The 15,028-nt window shown below is 44.7% G+C and overlaps 1 protein-coding gene across 15 annotated transcripts in view; it reads left to right on the top strand.

The window, feature by feature from the left end:
* HHAT (hedgehog acyltransferase) overlaps positions 1-15,028 on the top strand; it is a 282,686-nt gene that overhangs the window by 20,660 nt on the left and 246,998 nt on the right. For all 15 annotated transcript variants that reach the window (XR_004314459.1, XR_004314461.1, XR_004314463.1 and 12 more), the window contains exon 3: positions 7,299-7,366. Coding sequence is in view for 11 of the 15 variants with exons in the window: in XM_032466401.1 (XP_032322292.1) it covers positions 7,299-7,366 (68 nt within the window). In the remaining 4 variants the exon portion in view is untranslated. The remainder of the gene's footprint in view (positions 1-7,298; positions 7,367-15,028) is intronic.

Raw genomic sequence — 15,028 nt, forward strand, 5'->3', positions numbered from 1 at the left:
TGTTTTTCTCAGACTGAATTTCCAGAAGAGGAATTATAGAGTCAAACCACATGAATGTTTTTAAGGTTGTTGATAGATATACCCAGACCTTGCTCCAAGAAGGCTGTGCCAAGTCACACTTCTTCTTTTGGAGGATGTACATCGTACTGTAGTCTCAGGAAGTTGAGCCTTCATTCTTCAGTCCATCTCCTGTGTATTTGGTATATGACATGAAGGGAAGAGTTAAATTTTTTTTTTCCCAAATAGATAACCAAACACTGTTTAATAAGTTTTTCTTTCCTTATTGCATTATGATGCAATCTTGACCATATGCTAAATTCTCATGTCTACTAAATATTTATGTACATACACATCCACACACTGAGGGAGCTGTCTTTTCTGTTTCATTGATTTTGATTTCTCAATCCCTGTATCAGTACTGTGCTGTTTTAATTATTTTTGGTTTTTAAATGTCTTAATATCTGGTGGAGCAAATTACCACTCCTTGTTCTTTATTTTTGTTCTATTCTTAGCTATTCTTATTGGTTTATTCTTCCAGATACATGTTGGAAATCGGCAAGTTCTGAAAAGCTTCATTAGAGTTTTAATTAAAATTACAGCAAACCTAAAACTTAATTTGTAAATAATTAACAATCTTACAATATTGTATCTTTCTATCCAAGAGTGTGGTATTTTTTTTCTCAAGGCTTCTGTTACTTCCCTTCCTAAAGGTTCATGGTGGTCTTCATAGTAGCCCTGTTAAAATTCCTATTAAGATGATTTCTAAGCCTTTTTTTTCCAGTTTTATAATTGGGAATACTTTCCAGGTATATTTTCTATAATTTCTAGCTGATTATTTCTGGTCTATAGTAAAGATATTTATTTTGGTTTATATATTTTATGTTGCAACAATTACTGAATTCTCCTAGTGTTCCATTGACTTTTATCATCTGATTCCCTTTTTGTATTTAGATAATATCATCCACACATAATGATAATAGTTTTGCTTCATCCTATTATTACTTAGCCAGGATGTCTAGTAGTTGGAGAAGAATGCTATCCTTACTTTAATTCTAATTTTAATGGAAGTTGTTTTTGCCGTTAGTGAAAAGCTGAATAAGCTTTGCTTTAAAAAAAAAAATCATGTTAAAGGAATACTTTTGACTCCCTTTTCCTAAAATGTTAAAATCAGAAATACATGTTGAATTTTACCCATTTTTAAAGTACCTATTCAAATGGTTACATGGTTTTCCTTTCTCAACGTATTGATACATTTTAAAGTTATCATTTTCCCAGTAAGGTTTACGTGGATTCCTACAACAAACCTACTGTGACTATGGTATTTTTAAATACACTGCTTGTTTCCACATTAAAAAAAGTGGTAATTTCTAAGTGAAATTGGTTGGCCTGTAGTTTTATTGTTTCATCCACAGATTTCAACATCAGCATTCTGTTAACTTTGTGAAATTTCTTTCTTTTTTTCCCTTGTATTATGGAACTGTGTGAATGGTATACGAAATGTCAGCATTAAAGTTTGACATCATTGATTTGTAAGTTTAGCCAGTCTCTTTGGATGTAGATTCATTGAAAACTTTTCAGAATATTTCAGGATTATTGGTATATTTACGGTTTCCTTCTTAAGTCAGTGTGAGTAATTTACATTTTTCGATCTCATTGAAATTTTCACATGTGTTAATGTCCAGTTATATATCATGTTCTTAAAATGTGTTGAATTCCATGTATGTCTCGTTACTCTTTTTAGGAAATTTACCAAAGGTTTTGTCTATTTGGTAGGTTTATTCTTTTTTTTGAAGAACAAGCTCTTGGATTTATTTATAAATTCCACCATTTTTCTCTTCTCTGTGAAGATTACTTTCTAATGAGCAGCAACTAACCTAGATCCCTTTGTCTTTATGGAACCCAGGCTCACCTTTCATGGAGTAGCTATCTTCCTGACAAGTTGCATGTTAGTAATATTTTTATAAAAGGAATGGGGCTTTCCATTGATTTTTTTTATTTCACAAACATTTTATTTTCATTTCTTTAATCTTCAGTGACTAGTAGTTAATATTTCTCTAAATAAACACTGTGACACCAGGGAGACCTGACATTTAAGCAAATATGGAGCAAATTATTTGAATTGCTGCCTCCAATTTCTTTGTTGTTGTTGTTTTTAATATAATACATGTTCTTAAAGTGGATGCGGATAGAGTTGAACATATTCACCTTTTGCCTTTTGTTTTTTCCTTTCCAGGCCTGTTCTTACCAGTTTTCACTAATCCCCGCTTATGAGAAAAGGCTGTGGCTGCTCATTTATAGATTCAATCTTTTATGTTGTTCACGCAACATGCTAATCTCTCGTGAGGGATGGGCTTTGTCAGCCTGGAGGTAATTTTTCCCCCTTGCTTTTGTGATGAGAGGAATTTGGTTGCAAGATGGCTGGTAACTTATCTGGGGGGCCCAGTCCAGGGTGAGAAGTAAAGGCTGCCGGTCCTGTGTTTGAACAGGTGACCTTGCCCTTGGAACCAGGTGAGTTTGCTGCCCGCGGACAGGGCTGCTAGGAACCCTTCAGTTAGTACAGCCTTGTGAAAGGACCCACATGTGAAGGAGTAGGAAACAGACCAACAAACTGGCTTCCCTGATGCTGAAACCGCTGATTCATTCTAAGACCTCCTGCAACGTGCGTCTCCCTTACTGCTCTTGTGCGAGACAACCCCAAACGTTACACTGTGCTCTCCCCTCCCCATACATTCCTTACTGAGAACAGCTTTAACCCAGAGGCTCTGCTCCAGGAAGGAGGTAACCGGCTGATAATCTCAGAAGAATGGACAGACCCTCCAGAGTTCCTCTGTGAGGCCAGGAGGATCCATCGAGGTTAGGAGCAACGTAGCACCCTGTAAAACACCCTGATTGTTAATCCTCTTTTCTGTTCCATCCAGTTTTTCTATTAAACCTTAAGACCCCAACACCAAGATGGATTCAGAGTCCCTAAGGCATGAGTCTGCTGTGACTCCCTGCCTGGCAAAGCCATAAAGCTGTTCTTTTCTGATTCTCCCCAAACTCGGCCTCCAACTCTCCACCTGGCTATTGGGGTGCAGAGGCCGGTTTTGCGGCAGCAGACGCCTAGGCCCTGCAAGAGGTGAGGTCTAGACAGCCTGCCTTGCTGGCCAGCATTAACAGTGGGTGTGGTGTTATAGCTGAGGCTTGAGTGTGCTGTTTGGCAGGGCTTCATGTTACATTTGAACCTTGTTTCCCTTGGTACCTTTGGCCAGTGTCATGGGAAACCATTGAGTTGCTGCCTTCCTACTGGGATTCCAAGTCCCCTGGCCCACCCCTTCCTTCCTCTCAGGTTTGCCCTGGGATTTTCTTCTGTGTTGACATTCCTCAAGGGAGAAGAGTGTTGGCTTCCAGAGAGAGTCTGCTTTCTTAATGCCTGTAGTTACCCCCCCCCCCCCGCCCCAGTGACTTGGAAAGGGCCTGGGCCAGAGGGCATCTGAAGGCAACCGTCAGTGTCAGACTCCATCGCTGCTGCTCCTCGTGCCACTCACTCCCCCAGCCAGTGCTCCGTGTTGAATCAAACACAAGAACCCTCACAGAGCTTATGTGATGGCTTTCTCTTTGCTGGAGAGTTTCCATCTCAGTCTGGGGCTTCTGCTTCTTCTGGAAGCCCTACCAGGATTCCCGTGCAAACCCCGTGCCTGGTAGCCTGCCTTGATAGACCCCAGATTCCTAAGGAGTCAGATGAGCAGCTCTCTTAGGGAGATCTGAAGGTCATTTATGTCATACATCGCTTTGCATCCTGTTTACATATGTGATTTGCTTTTGCTTGGGCTATTTCTAAACTGCTTTTTCATTCCCTGGGTGGGAACTGGGAGAGGGGAGAGAAGGAGCCCACACACTCATGGGAAAATCGGCACCTGATCATTGCCTCTTGTATACAGTCATCTACACGTGCATCGTGGAGAGTTGCTTGCTATTAAATTCTCTTATCTTTAGAAGCCCATCTTTTCTGCTTCCTTCCCCTACTCATTTACTACCAGTCTGCTGTACCCACTGGCTTCCCAGAGAAATGAAGAATCAGTGGGAGCTGATTGGAATTTTTTAGATGCATAGAAACAGCAGGATAGTTAAGCCACGATTGGGTGTGCTAGTCCCCAGCAATGGCTTGTATCAAACAAGGGTGTGTGTGTGTGTGTGTGTGTATGTGTGTGTGTGTCCCTCCCCTTCCTGATTATGGCCCTGTAATTACCCCTACCCTATCCCAGAATTGATTTCCTGTCATAATGTTCCGATGGAAGGGGTAGGTTAGTTAGAGGCTTTAAGGAAATGGTTTACCACCGCAGCTCATTGGCGGCGATTAAAATGCAAATCCTCTCACTCAGTAGGTAGAATGGCGCTTTGATGTGTCCTTTTGTTGGGTGGTGGTTGGTGGGGCAGGCGGGGGAGAGGCATCAGCTGACTTGTAATGAGGGCTCATCAGCAGAAATTGCTTCCTTTCTCTGCTCTCAGGCAGTCTGATGGAGCGCTGAATTTTGGGAAATGGAACCAGGGCACCAAGAAGAAAGGGCTGGCTCTGCCCACAGCCAGGCCTGTGTGGTGTGGAAAAATTTTTCAGGCAGAGAAACCTTCTCTCTGTTTGTAGTGTCCTCTTGCTTGAGGGTGTGTGTTATGATGAAAACTTGTCCCAAGGGTGAGGATGTGGGGTTCTCACTTAAGAAAGTATAACCAGAGAAGTTCTGAGAATCATCTCTCTTTACAGAGAGATCTGCCGTAGGCTCTCAGCTTCCATTCCCCTGGGTCAGCCAAGTTCTCCAGCAGTGCCTTTCAGCTGACTTAAGACAGTCTGAAGACAGTGATTACCAAAGTGTCACGAATGGATTTAAGTTGTCATTTAAATGTATGTCATATAGCATTTGTTTGTGTCAAGAAGTCAGACAAGGGTGATCGGTAGGACTTCTCCAAAAGGTCCTACCGATTTTGGTCTAGAGCAAGACCGTCCATTGCTGTAGCCACATGTGGCTAATGAGCTCTTGAAATGTGGCCACTTCAATGGAATACTACTCAGCCATAAAAAGAATAAAATAATGCCATTTGCAGCAACATGGATGGACCTGGAGATTGTCCTACTAAGTGAAGTAAGCCAGAAAGAGATAGAAAAGTAACATATGGTATCACTTACATGTGGAATCTAAAAAAATGACACAAATGAACTTATTTACAAAACAAACAGACTCATAGACATAGGAAACAAACTTATGGTTGGTTACCTGGGGGGAAAGAGGAGGGTGGAGGGATAAATTGGGAGTTTGGGATTGGCAGATACTAACTACTATATATAAAATAGATAAACAACAGTGTCCTACTGTATAGCACAGGGAACTGTATTCAATACCTTGTAATAGCCTATAATGAAAAAGAATATGTATATATATGTTTAACTGAATCACTATGCTATACACTAGAAATTAATACAACGTTATGAACCGGCTATACTTCAGTTAAAAAGAAAAAGAAATTTGGCCACTTCAGTTCAAGATGTGCTGTAAAGATAATGTGTCCATGGAATTTTGAAGAATTAGTAAGAAAAAGAAACGTAAAATAACTCATTAATAATTGTTTAATATTGTTTCCATGTTGAAATAATGTTCGGATATATTGGGATGAACGAAACACACCAAAATTAATTTTACCTTAAATTAAAAAAAATTTTTTTTAAAGTGTGGCTACTCGGAACTTGATAATTATCAACGTGTCTCAGATAGTTCAATTGGGCAGCACCAGGCAGGATTTCATCTTAATTCTCCTTTTTCCCCACTAGAGGGAGCTGTGTCCTAACTTCGGGGTGTCTTCGTGCTTAGGCGGTAAACTTCATTGCTTTGGAATGTGCCCTTTTACAAAAGACGGAAAGAACTCAAGTTTTTGCTTTGTTTCAGTTCTGCATAATTCTAATGTTTCTGGAGCTTGCACTTTGTAGGAAAGTGAAGCCAAAATGGTAGAGGCAAGAAGCAGAGAGATTTTCTACCCTCTTTTTGTTAAGAGTTCAGACAGACCTGTTACTTGGTTGGATTGTAGTAGCTTGCTGTTCGTGGGCTGTTCCCTTGGGACTTGAGTCTGTGTACAGCGCACACACACACACACACACACACACACAATGTGGCAGGTGTGCACCTGCAGCAGAAGGGACCAGGGCATTCACACACGACCACAACACCTCCTGGACTGTATGGAATTCAGTGTAAGTGTGTCCCCGAGTTGTGCCCTGGGCCCCAGGACTCTGTGCCCTTCCCTTTCTGTTTCTCCTGGGGGCAGTGTTGCCTGTGGTTGGAGGCTGTGGCTGCTGTTTGCATCTGGTGTGTGTCAATCTGCCCCTTGATCCTAGTCTGAAGCCAGCATCGGTTCATGATTATGTTTTAGTGACGCACTCTCTCCTGGTTTTCCTTTGAGCTTTCTGGGTAGCTCCTTTGTGGTCTTCTGTGTTTCTTGTAGGTTTGTTGGTCCGATAAGCAATGGATTTTTCTTTTCTTGTCTGTGCCTTTTGGGGTGGTCTCAGCCATTCTGGACTTCATCATTAACCCTTTATTGGGGACTCTTAAGTCTTTACCTCCAACTTCAGCACTCTTTTGAGCTCTGTCCATGCCCATCCAGCTTCCTGTTAGACCTCACATAGACACTCCAAACTCCTTACTCGCCACAGCGCTCCTTACCTCACCCAGCGTGCAGGAAGTCCCAGGAGGGCGAGAGCCACGCCAGCTACTCCTTTCCTAGTATTTCATGTCATGCCTGGTTATTGTTCACCCCTCAGAAGTATTTGCAGTCAAATGCTCTACCATTTAAGAAGTACTTGAATGAAGACTTTTAATATTTTTCTTGTTTTAAACTACTTGTATTGCTTACTTATAAACACACGCATGACCATTATACAGTTCAATACATCATCTTATTATCACGTACCATCTCTTGGGGTTATGACCATCATCATTTGGTGGCATGGTTTGTTTAAAAATTTTTTTCACTATCTGTACAAAAGTGGGGCATTTGCCCTATTCCTCCTGTGATTCGTGTGTTGGAAGCTTTCTCTCTTGATCCCTCTCCTTTTGTGACCCTTATTACAGCGTAAAGGGACATTTCCATCAGCCCCACCATGTATTTCCAGGAACTTAGGTCACAGAAATCAAAGAAAGTGACATGTTTCCATGTATGTAGCTCAGTCCACAAGCGGCTTTCCCAGGACGTATTCCAGCTTCTTTTAGTGTCTTTCCTATCAAACCAACTCAGTTTTATTTAGATTTGTGACTAATGGACACTGTTTTTCTTGTCAGAACACGAAGAGGAACTGGACCAAGAATTTGACCTGGAGACGGACACGTTATTTGGAGGATTAAAGAAGGTACAAAGTGGATAAATGATAAACCTTTTCAGTTTTCAAACCTGGTTTCCATACTTTGCATCATTTTTGTGTTTGGCATTGACTCAGGCTTAGTATTCAGCAACGAGTGGACATTCAGTACCTTTCTTGTTGTAAAGGCCCGTCGTGTGGAGTAAAGTGTTCCCCCTGTTCTTTCTTGATCTTGTCCCATGTCCTCTGCAGACACCGGAGGTCTGGATCAGTAACCTTATCAGTTCATACACATTTCCCTTTTACAAAGTTTTAGAAGCTCCTTCCTGACGTAGCCGTATCTGTTGGAGTCCAGTGTGACTCCGGAACACTCCCTATCCCCACTGCTGGCAACCAGAGGAGCTGCTTCCTTCCCGCCTCGGGTGCCGCTGCCGTCCACACCCTGCAGAGCAGGAATCCCCTCCCCTCGGCGCCCTGAGCCTGGGGTGGCAGCCGGCTGGTCATTTAGGTCATTTACCTTCCATGGCAGCTCCCTGTGCCTGCTTAGATGGCAGGCAGGTGGCCACTGTGGCTCTCCTACACGTGATGGTTAGCACTTGTGTTCTTCAGAGAATGTTGTCGCTAAGATTCCTGTGTTCATGTCGTACTTGCTACCTAACTGTGCGTCACAGAGATGCTCTTCCTTTGTATGTAATATGGAGATAATGCTCCCTAAATGGTGGACTACTGTGAAGATTAGTAAAATTACTGCATGTCGGACATCTGGCCAATAGATTGTCTACACGTATATTTTAATTTCTTACAAGTCCTGTAAGTAAGATCCCTAGGGTTTAAAAAGGGATCTATAATTCATTAGAGAGCAAAAATAATGAACATTTTTGGTGAATCACCAGTTTTTGTTAAACACTAGAATCAGGACATCACATTTATTAGAAAAACTGGTAGAGGTTTTAAATTACAGCAACAATTTCATATAACTCCACCAAAATTCTACTTTCTTAAAATGAATTGTTTAAAGAGCAGTGGGTCCCCTCCTTCCCCCAAATGAACTGCTCTTAGCATCTCTTCAGTCTACAATGATTACTAGGTGTGTATGTCACACCACAGTCTGGGAACAGAGGAACCGAGTACGGAGTGGGAAGGGATAACAGGACGTGTGTGGAGGTAACTGGCCCCTGACATGACACCAGAAAGAGGAAATTAGTAGGGAAAGAGCTGGTTTGAGTGAGTTCAGATTCACTGGTAGACTCCATAGGAAGGGCAAGTGGTTAGAAACATGTCCAGACCCTCCTCTTCTAGTCTGAGAGATGCTGGGCTGCTTTCCATGTTCCACCAGGACCCCTTGCCCCATGAGGCTGGGATTGCTCTCTTTCAGTTAGCCAGGACCCCATTCCAGCAATGACTTGGATGGCAGGAGGTCTGGCTTCAGCTCAGGATGCAAGGTTCAGGTCAACTCTAGTGGTAAACTGTGTATTCCTTGTTGTAGGCATTTTGCTATGTTTTAAAAATGATATCAAAACATTGTTTCTTTCTCTCTTGGCTCTCAGTGTGTAGTGTGCCAGATATATTGTAAGTTCAATCAGCTTTTGGAGACTGGCGTGGGACATAAAATAGTGCCCGTACTCCAAGTGCTGAACACCCTACCTATAAATGAACTTTGGAAGACAGTTCATTTCCAAACTGGGTACTGCCTGTACTGATATGTTCCTACTTTGAGAGCTGCAGATCTTGCTTAGAATTGAAAACTGGCTTCACTTTCCATTTTGATTTTCTAGGGTAACATGTCCCTTCTTTCCAGCTCTGACTCAGTACAGAGTCTTTCCCTGTGGGATGCTCTTCTCGGAGGCTCTGCCCATTAGACATTGCCCATGAAAAATTGGATGTAAATTGAATTTTCCTTTGTTGCATCTGTTTGTGAATGTTTCTGATTTAAATAAGCCCTTTATAGGATTATTAATAAGACATGTAAGGTGGGTGGTATTGTGGCCACTGCCACAGTGAGGAAATTTGGGAAGCTTTATGTCACAGTGGAATTTGAGTTGTAACAGGAGATAGCCCTTGGGAGTGTCTGGGGTCTGATTTTTAGAAACATAGTGCTGTTTGCTCTCTTACAATGGAAGAAAATGGTGCTTTTTTTTTTTTCTTTTAGAGTCACAGTTCAGGCATTTCAGATAATACTGGATTGTTTGCCAGGGGCAAAAATGAGCAAACTCATTTTAGACTAAGAGACTTTTTGCTAAAGAGAAGCAATTGTGAGGCAGTCTGAGAAGCTGAACGAAGATCAGGCCCCAGCAAGTTTCGGAGCCGGCACAGATTTCACTGTGGAGGGGCAGGCTCAGCCCTGCTGGGTGTTGCTACTTCTAGACAAAGGGGCTTTGTCTTTGCTGACTTCCCAGCTCCCTCCACTCCATCCCGTTCAGCGGTTTGACTCCCTGCCAAGGCTCTAGAGTCCTGGGGATGTGACCTCTTCTACTCATTCTCTGTGATAGCCCCCATCCCCCACCCCGTGATGGGTCAGTGGGTGTCAACATTCAGGCCAGCCCTGCCTTCGTGGAAGAGTGCCCAAGGTGGCAGATATGTGCCCTTGGAGCTCCGAGGACTTTTTCCAGTCTGAAACATCTGTCCCTCTGTCCATCAGACCATCCATGCATCAACCTGGTGCTATTGAGCACCCCTTGTCCTCATCTTTCTGCATCTCATTACCTTGCATAGTGTGTGGGTAGTTCGGAGTCCTAGAATGTAGAGGGAAAATGATGAGTCAGGGTGGACAACCAATAGATGAAGGAAATTGAGTGTCCTTGGCGAAGATCATAGAACAGCCCCAGGGGCCATACATAGCCACAGGAGGTTCGTTGATGTCTGCTGAAAGTCTTATTTCAGCTAAAACAGAGGCCTGGTAGGTTCTGAGCATTTCCTTTGGAGGTTCTGGGAGGTGACATCAAATGCTATTCTGATCCAGATTCTAATCAGAAGGAAGATATTAGGCATGAGGAGAAGTCGTGCACTTTAGAAGGAAGCTTTTATGTTCTCTGCCCAGTCCACCCTTTAAATGTTGCTAAACCTCAGTACTACTGACATTTCAGACCTGATAATCCTCTGCTGTGGGGGAGCTGTCCTGCTCATCGTAAGGCGCTCAGCTGCATCCCTGGACTCCACCTAGTGGACGCCGGTAGCACCTGCTGCTCCCAAGTCGTGACAATCACAAAGGTCTCCAGGCGTTGCCGCACGCCCCCTAGCGGCAAAACCGCCCTTTTTGAGGACAGCCTGCCGTGATATTGAACGGCTTTGTCATGCTGACTTGCCATCTCTTTGCTCCTTTGCTCCTTCCATTGCGTCTTCCAGACTGTGCCTGGCCTCTTCCCTCTTTGGTCCTCACTCATGCTTCACATTCAAGCCCCAGTGTCTCCTGTCACGGAAGCGTTGCCTGGACCTCTAAATTGGGCTTAGTGCCCATAGTTCCTGCCACTTCCCTGCCTCTCTTTCTCTTTTTTAAAAAATTGTGTTTATTTACTTTTTAAATTAAAGGATAGTCAGTTTAGAATGTTGTGTTAGTTTCTGGTGGACAGCATAGTGATCCCCTTATGCATACATGTATGTTCCTTTTCATTATAGGCTATTACAAGGTACTGAATATAGTTCCTGATGTTAAGCAGTAGGATCTTGTTGAGTCCACATCATTTTTTTTTTTTTTTTCTGACTTCCTTCCACAAATACAGCTTTTAATGGATGTATTTCTGTGCCCAAGTCCATACTGAGTGCTGGGACACGGTACTGAACCAGACAGACAAGGTTCCTGTCCCAGTGTCTCCTAGTGGGGACAGACCGACAGCAAGTAAAATGAATAAACATAGTGGCCACAGATGGAGCTGAATGACATGAAGGAAATGAACAGGGTGATGTGACAGTAATGCTTTGGATCGTATCTTGTGCCCTATTATGATAAGTATATATGTGCAGTTTTACCTTGTATTATCCATCCTCCAGCAGACTGTGAGTCCCACAAGGGCAGGGCTGGGGTTTGGTCAGTCCTGTGTCTTCAGTGTAGAGTAGGTGATGATTTTATGGAATTTAACTGCAGGAGGGAGTGAATTACATGATGCCAGGTTGCAACACTGGAGTAAAAGGCATCAGTCCTGGCTCCACCTAGACAGATGTGTAGGTGACTGCTCAGTGGGGCTGTGTTTACGGCCAGAGCAGGGAGAGCCCCTATGTGGGCAAAAGCAATCACAGACTGCTAGGGGGAGGGAAGGAGGGAGGAGGCTGACCTTCAGCTGAGCTCCACAGAATGGGTAGGGTTTGGCAAGATCGTAAGTAGAGGAGATGCTCTTCCAGAGGGGCTCCCTGTCATTGGAAAGGGGATGGACGTACCAGGGAGATGGGGACTCGGGGAAGCTTCACTTAGGACAGCAAAAGGGTCCTGACCACAGACCTCCAGTTGTTGACAATGGTAGAGTTTGGAGGACTGCATCCTTAATCAGGAATCCCTCTGGGTCTTGTAATTCCTTTGGTGTAAATCCGCTTGCTTTTGCCAAGACGCCAGATGGGGGGAGCTTGGGCAGGCTTAGCTCTCAAGGGCTGCTCAGATTCCATATGCTGTGACATTTGCATCCTGTTTTGTGATCTCTGCTCTTTCAGGCTTAGAAGCGCCTCCCTCCTTGGGCTCCAGGGGCTCCCAGAGCAGTTGTGTGCTGGGAGCCTGTGTGTGGCCAGGGCTGGGGCGACCCCGATGCCTTTCTGGCTCTGGCCATCTGTCCTGGTGTTTGTGGTTCCCCTCTTTCCTCTCTCTCTCTTTTTTTTTTTTGGCTAATGTTCTTGCCCATTGTCCCAAGGAGATATAGGAAACTTTCCAGTGGCCACGTTCTTGCTTGATGTCGTAAGCTTGTTCCTAGACAGCAGGATCGGAATCATGTGATTCAGATTCAGATTCAATGACGTGAGTGAAGCTCTGTGTTGGGCTGTATTGTCATGAGATTTTTTCCCTTTTATTTCTGACTCAAGGTAGTTGACATGATGGAAAGGATACAGGTTTGGAGTTAGAGGGACTTGAGTTCAAAATGCGCATTGTTCCACTTCAGAAAATTACTTACCTCGTTGGAGCTTTAGTTTTATTTTTTGGAATATGGGAACAGGAGGTCCGAGTGTGGAGAAAGAGATGGATATAAAACACCCAACATGTACGTGCTCAGTACAGAATGGATCCCCAGTCTTTGTAGTTGAGGTCATTATTTTGTCCTTTCGGGGACACTGACATCCTTGGTTTAGAGTTAAGGTTCGTGGACTTCTCGCCCCCGGCAGGGAGATAATGTTCTGCAGAGAAGCATTTAAATCTAGAAGGGGACTGATTGCTACTGAAAGGAGCTTTCAAAAGCCTAATGTGTTTTGGAGAGTTTTCCGTGTAATCAGTTTTTCAGTTCTTTCCTGAGGCTGTCTCCTCCTGTGACAGTTGGGAAATGGAGGCCTACCTGTGAATGAGACGTTCTTTCAGAAGTAGAATCAGAGGAGGGGATCTTGATCACTTGTGTCTTTGAACATGAAGAGAGAGGAGGTCATTGTCTAAAGTAAAGACACAGCCCAAGTGTTGCCTATAAAGATGCTTCCTTGTAAATTCCTCTGTTTTGTTTCAAAACAAAAACAAAAACAAAAACACCCCAGCCAGCTCCTTTTTGAATCATTTACAAATATTCATTGAGTGGCTGCTGAGTGAGAGGCGTCCAGGCAGTGTGCTGGGTGCTGGGAGGCTGTGGCCTGCTGGGCTCATCTCTGTCCTCTGTGGGACCCACTGTGGTGGGAGGGCGGTGATGATGAAACGGTGAGGTCAGTGAGGCAGCCGTCCCTGGGTAACCCAGGCCCACAGGAACGGGAGCCGAGGAACCAGAGAAGGATGGGTGAAGGGAGGAGTGTGCTGAGGACTGGATTTGAGAGAGGGGTCGTTCAGCTGGGCCGGGAGGTTGACACAGACAGACAGAGGCTGGACTATGACGGCCACTGGGTGCCATACGTGGGGTCTGGACCTTATTCAGAAGGTTCCTGAAGGCGCTCAGGCCCTTGCCGTTTCTTCTGAGGACTGTCTCAGGAGCCTTGTGATCTCCCTGCCTTGCCCGCCGCTCCCCGTGCCCTTCACTCAAGATTCGTGCCTCCCTGGAGTCAACATCCTGGAATGTATAGCTCATAATGTTGCTCAGAAGCCATTCGTGGCTCCCATTTCTTACAGTGTCAAGTCCAGACTCCGAGGCTGACACTCAGCCCCATTTAGCCACTGGCCCTGCCTTGTTTTGGCCATCTCATCTCCTGGGCGGCCCCCTGTGCTCCTGAGGAATAGGAACTCCCCGAGGATGACTAGGCCTCGATGTTTCCCACCCGTGATCCTCGCGCAGACTGGGGTTTGCTTCCCTCCTGCTCGAGGACCAGCCCCCGTGGAGCCTTCTTGGATGCCCCCTCTTTGCTCTTCCCCCTGTTGGCATGGTTAGCATGGACTTCTTCCTCCTGTGAGCTCCATTCCCAGCAGTGTTATCCAGCAGTTCCCTGTTTTAGATGTAAGAGGAAGAGGACCTTTCATCTCTGCTTCCCCCAGCCTGGCACACAGCGGGCATCCAGGAGCAACTGTTGGGTTCAGGTGGACATGCCTGTCTGGTTGGGGACTCACCGTGGAGGACCGTTGGTCCCTTGGCAATGCTTGCTTTGTTGCATGTGTCTAAACTCTGGCAAGTTACGGAAGCTTAGGCCTTCCCTCATTTTCGTTACGCCGTTGTTTCTCCTTCTCAAAGATGATTCCAGTGTTCCTGTCCTATCTGCCTCCCTCCATCTGATGGGAGCAGACTAATAGGCAATTTGGCTGTGCGTGTGAATTTTCAGCCTGTCCTTATTAACAGCAATTCGGATTTTATGCAGCCTTGTCCCTTCACGGAGGGGCTGCTCCGCAGAGGCAGGTTCTGGTGTCCTGTGCCAGCCCCTCCAGGCAGAGAGAGTGTGGGCTGACTAGTGTCCCAATGGTAGGGGTGAGAAACCCACAGACCAGTGATGGAAGGAAGGTTCCCAAGCACACGTTGGGCTTGATTCCCTCTTGTTAACACGAAGCGCTCCTGCTCTTAACCTGTCAGTACCTTGTCTCTTGTCTAGTCTCATCCCTGCTGGATTTCCTTCCTGATAATGTAGCAGATTTGCAGTGAGGCAGAAAAAGAGCAAGGTGCTAGTGATTTCTTGGGGAGGAAAGGCAAGCGAAGCGCTCTGCCTTGTGTAAAAATAGGATCCACGATGCAAATGGATACACATCACATTTGCTTATTAACTCAGCCACCAAGTCCCTGGCTCTGTTTTACATCTACCAGTTCACGGACGATATTATTTAGTTCATTGTAAAGGTCTGTGAAGGAGTCAGGGGATAATAAGGCGAAGTTAGAACCAAGGGTTTGGCCCTGCACAACTGAAAGATCAGATAAGTGTGTGCGTTGAGGGAGAGGAGAGAAATAGAGACTGAGAGAGAGAGGCTCCCCGTGAATACTTAGTAAAATCTTGAGGTGTTGTTTCTGAATGGGCTTGGCTGCTCACTGCTCAAAAGCCAGTAATTCGAGAGGCAAGTATCAGTAGAAAGGAAAGATGCTTTAGTCAGAAAAGCTGGCAGTCTGGGGAGAAGGCGGACTTGTGTCCCGAGACCAACTCCAAAGGTTCTGCTCGGCCATGACAGATTTTAAAGAGAAAACGGAGGGAAGAGTCTCA

Source organism: Camelus ferus, chromosome 23 (genome assembly GCF_009834535.1).
Source record: "Camelus ferus isolate YT-003-E chromosome 23, BCGSAC_Cfer_1.0, whole genome shotgun sequence".
Taxonomy (NCBI): Eukaryota; Metazoa; Chordata; class Mammalia; order Artiodactyla; family Camelidae; genus Camelus; species Camelus ferus.